We start from the raw sequence: 4,758 nt of genomic DNA, 5'->3' as shown, positions 1-4,758 counted from the left end.
GATATTCCAACCATTCCCACGTGCCCACTCGAGCCGTCTCTCCCGGCAGCAGAGCCCAGACCTGCTCACAGAAATGCACATCCCTTTTCAAGGGCCAAATTCTGGCCCGACCTCCATCTGCGGGGGCATTGCTGGAGCCAGCAAGACAGCAGTTGGTACTTGGAGGAGTACTTTACCCTCAGCCTCCCCGAGTTGCTGAGTCCTTCCCTCTCTTCCCAGAACGACCTACACCGAGCCATACAAAGGACCCAGTCTGCCATGTTTAACCAGGTGCTCATTCTGATCTGCACCCTCCTGTGTCTCGTTTTCACGGGGTGAGTGTTGCTCTGTGTTTCTCTAAGCCACCTTCTTCATCCAGGGGAATCAGCTTTGCACAACCCAGGGATGACTGGCGGAGCCGGGCTCCCGCAGGGCTTACGGGAGGGGAGGTGGGTGGGACCTTCCCAGCTGTGGTGGGATGGCACTGCCCGGACGTAACGCGGTGATTTGGGAAGCCGGAGGAGGTTCTGCCTTTAAGTGCTGTCTTCTAGCTCGACTTTTCAGCCCGAGAGGTTTGTGCACACTGAGGAAAGCATAACTGTTCAGGGCTGCAGATCAGCTTGAACTCCCAAGTCTTTGGCATCCTTTCTTTGCAAATGGGACGAGTCTCAGCTCCTTGGGCTGAGTTTTGGAATCGGGGGAGCCATGGCGAGGAGTGTGCCCCAGGTTTCCACGTGCGTCCATGGGCTTTGGCTTGGGCACAGCCACGTCTGCTGGAGCTTTGGGAGGACCCCCCGCTCCATTGACCCCCTGGCGCTGGGCTCCTCCCTGCTTCACTCCCCAGTGCACTGAACACCGGGAAGATCAATTCCTATTTTAGAAATTAATTATCCTCCCTGATTATATGATTTTAGCAGAAACTTTTTAATGGACGCATGTGAAGATGAGGGTGTTGAGGGGAGATGGGTGATGCGGACACAGGAGTCTCAGGGCCGGGCTGTGAGTGCTGCTGGGTCAAGGGCAGGGGCAGCAGCTTCCCGCAGGGACGCGGGCTCAGATGCGTGTGACGGCTCATTCACCGAATTAATTATCCTCCCTGATTATATGATTTTAGCAGAAACTTTTTAATGGACGCATGTGAAGATGAGGGTGTTGAGGGGAGATGGGTGATGCGGACACAGGAGTCTCAGGGCCGGGCTGTGAGTGCTGCTGGGTCAAGGGCAGGGGCAGCAGCTTCCCGCAGGGACGCGGGCTCAGATGCGTGTGACGGCTCATTCACCGGGACCCGCTGCTGGCTCCCACCGTGCTCTTCCTCCCCACCAAGTTATCATGGCTGCTGAGCTCGTTTGTGTAATAGGCCACTGGGGCTCCTGCTAATTAACTGGGCCCTTTACCCCGCGCGTTGCCAACAACAAGGGCATCTCTTTAGAAAGGAGTCGGTTCCCATCGCTGGTACTTAGCTTTGCCTTAGGCTTCTTGAATTTTCCTCTGGCTCCCTTGGTCTGGATTTGAAGCATATAATATCAATTAAGTTACTGAATGCAGAGGAAATGAAGCTTTTAGGCTCATGAGTCTTTGGCAATAAAGACGATCCTCTGATAGGAATGACTAATGCAATTTCGGAGCTCATCAGTGCTCCCTGCCCGCGGCACCTCCTGCCCGCTGGGGCCGTGGACGTGTTTCTTGGCGGATGTAGCAGGGCTACAACTGGGACCCAGGATGACTTAGGTGACACTTGCGTTTAGCAAGATGACTTTGAAACTGCAGGTTGGTGGAGTTCCGCTGCCTGCCTAACTGCGGGGAGCAGGGCGGCTTTGCAAGGGCAGAGGTGCAGCGCAGTGGGCAACGGGATCTGCCTCCTGCCCGAGCGCATCCCCCCTGTAAGTGAGAGCCCTTCCCGTGGGCTGAGTCCCCCCAGAGCCTTATTGGGACAGCTGCTTGCTTCCACATTTTGGTTTTTTGCAACTCAAGGGCAGCCCCCGGGTGATGTTCAACGTGCCGTCCACGGCATGCTCTTATCGTGACCCATCACCTGGGACCTAGACTTCCCCATGCTGCTTTGGTGAGCAACCGCATCAAACTAACTCCTTCATCTGTAAGTGCCATTAGCTGAATCGTTTCTGTTGGTGACATAAATCCACTGCTGATGCTGACAGCGTATTACAGACAAATTTCCTCCATGGAGATGGGAGTAAGTCACCTTCTAGGGTTCCGGAGCTACGGTCACTGCCCATCTCCCAGGCAGGGAAGCGCTCGCTGTGATGTGTGTGCTTTCTCCCTTCAGGACCTGTGGCATCCAGCATTTAGAAAGAGCAGGTGAGAAGCTCTCCCTTTTCAAGTCCTTCTATTTCTGCATCGTCACCTTTTCCACCGTGGGCTATGGAGACGTGACACCAAAGATCTGGCCTTCCCAGCTCCTCGTTGTGATAATGATTTGCGTCGCCCTGGTCGTGCTGCCGCTGCAGGTTAGACCCGTGTGGCCGAGGATGGAGAGGGATGCAGAGCCTGCACCCGGGCAGCCGTGCTGGCGGGGACGTCAGCTCTCTGCCTTCGTTTGCAGTTCGAGGAGCTCGTCTATCTGTGGATGGAGCGGCAGAAGTCGGGAGGCAATTACAGCCGTCACCGTGCCCAGACGGAGAAACACGTCGTCCTTTGTGTCAGCTCCCTCAAGATCGATCTCCTCATGGACTTCCTCAACGAGTTTTACGCCCACCCGCGCCTGCAGGTGAGGACCAGGCATGTTCTCATGTGCTTGGTCAACGCTTGCCCTTGCCGGGCTCGCGGCCTTGCTGGGCACGGCCAGGTCGCTGCTGGTGGCGAGTGCCCTGCCCAGCTACAGTGGCTGTGGCAAAGAATAGGGTAAAAACCATCCAGCCCAGCACCAGAAAGCACGTGCTCCGCTGGCCAAGGAGAGGTGACAAGTGGTACCCTGCGGCCACCTCACTTTGCCGCTCAGCTGCGGGGCTTGCTGTGCCTGATCCGCCCCGTTTTCTGGCCAGGCCTGTTAAAGCACTGTGTAAGCACATGGAGAGGGACCAGAGGGATTTTTCTAGAGTGTCTTTACTGAATGAAGAATCTCAGACAGAAACAGAACGTGTAATTGCTAAACCTCAGTGGGATTTATCCAGCTCTAACTGGAGTATCCCCACATAATAAGTGATCTTCAAGCAAATGACTGTGCCTTTGCATCTCCCCAGGATAAAAGCATCACAGACGTGTTTCAGATTTGCATTTCATTCCAACACTCACATACGCTTCATTACCATCGCCCAGCCTTGATTCCACACATTCAAGCTCTCAAATCCTGCTTGTTTCTGTAACTGCGAGAGGCTCCGCTTTGCTGTGGGCATGCAAATGTGCCTGCGTTGGCTTTGTTATGCAGAATGGAGTGGTGAAGCTGCCGATGTGTTTTCCAAGACCCTTGCAGGGCCCTAGGGCAGGAGCAGGGGCTGTCACACACGGGAACAAATACCAGAAGCCCCAGAGGAGCTGTTCGCTCAGGCAGCAAAACCCCATTTCTCAGGACCGCCAGCCTGCCGACCCACGCCAGCCTCTCTCTTTCAGGATTACTACGTGGTGATACTTTGCCCAACAGAGATGGATATCCAGGTGCGGCGGGTCCTGCAGATCCCTCTGTGGTCCCAGCGAGTGATCTACCTCCAGGGCTCTGCGCTGAAGGACCAGGACCTCATGAGAGCCAAGTGAGCAGAGGGACAAGCTGCCCATCCACGGCGAGGCCGGTCCTGCCGCGCCGCTGAGCTGCCCGCAGGCCTTGGAGCCGCAGAGGAGGGTCCCCAGTAATGTCAGCCCAGATGCATGACGATGGGCGTCCCTGCACGCCTTCGCCGGGGTCTCGGAGGGGGCTGGCAGTGCCCTGGCTGGTATGGGCAGATGCAATTCATGGGGTCGCTGCTCTCTGTTTGCAGGATGGACAACGGAGAAGCCTGCTTCATTCTCAGCAGCCGAAACGAGGTGGACCGCACCGCGGCGGTAAGCCAGGCCTGGGGGATGGCACGGTCGGGGATTATTCATTTCTCAGGCCAGAAGGGACCGGGGTGATGGCTGCGTCCTGCCTCTGCATGGCACAGGAGTGTGCCGGGAGGCAGCCGGGGCGAGAGCGTGGGGTTCGAGTGCTGAGCTCTGTCCCCTGGGCGCCCGCGCAGGCTGTGCACCCCACGTGCCCTGGGGCAGCTCACCCCAAAACCTCCTCACCTAATGCAATCTTACCCCAGCCTGGGCAGGGAATTTGCTGGGAAAATCTTAGTTTTGGAGCCATGGGAGAGGGAGGAGGTGGCAGCAGTGACAGCTCTTGCTGCCGGCCGGTGCCAGGGACGCTGCCCGTGCTGTGGTGGTGGCTCCTGTCTGCCCGTGCCGTCCTGAGCCCGTGTGGCTCCACTGGAGGGGTCTTTCCTGCAGGTGCTAACGTGTGGAGCAGAGGGTGCCGCGCTCCCTCCTGCCGAGGGGCTGCCTGGCCCTTCCCCCCTTCTCAAGCGCACGGCATCCCTGCTTGGAGTGAAGCTGCCGAAGGGTCCCCGTGGGCAGGCAGTGACCGCAGAGAAATACAGAGGTGGCATGGGGACGGCATGGGGACATGCGGCAGCACGCTGCCGGCTGAGCCCCTGCGGGCTCACCTTCCCTCTGCTGTCCCAGTTTGCCCTCAGTGCTGGGTTTTGGGGAGCAGGGGAGGGAGGTTATCCCCCGTTAGCAGTGGGTGTTGGAGGAGCTTTGCCGTACGTCTCCGCAGTGGCTGGGGGGGTTTCGGGTTCTCCCCGGGTTGGA

General features: G+C 57.7%; 1 protein-coding gene across 1 annotated transcript in view; it reads left to right on the top strand.

Moving 5' to 3' along the window:
* Positions 1-4,758, top strand: part of LOC104077208 (potassium channel subfamily T member 1-like) — a gene marked incomplete at both ends in the record, with an annotated part of 12,527 nt that overhangs the window by 7,186 nt on the left and 583 nt on the right. Inside the window, 5 exons of the mRNA XM_009578354.1 lie at positions 220-314; positions 2,264-2,444; positions 2,540-2,704; positions 3,544-3,680; positions 3,906-3,969. Coding sequence (XP_009576649.1) covers positions 220-314; positions 2,264-2,444; positions 2,540-2,704; positions 3,544-3,680; positions 3,906-3,969 — 642 coding nt within the window. The remainder of the gene's footprint in view (positions 1-219; positions 315-2,263; positions 2,445-2,539; positions 2,705-3,543; positions 3,681-3,905; positions 3,970-4,758) is intronic.

The sequence above is a fragment of the Fulmarus glacialis genome, unplaced genomic scaffold (assembly GCF_000690835.1).
Source record: "Fulmarus glacialis isolate BGI_N327 unplaced genomic scaffold, ASM69083v1 scaffold18995, whole genome shotgun sequence".
In the NCBI taxonomy this organism is placed as follows: domain Eukaryota; kingdom Metazoa; phylum Chordata; class Aves; order Procellariiformes; family Procellariidae; genus Fulmarus; species Fulmarus glacialis.
The sequence above is the reverse complement of the archived record's forward strand: the minus strand, read 5'-3'. Positions and strand labels throughout refer to the sequence as shown.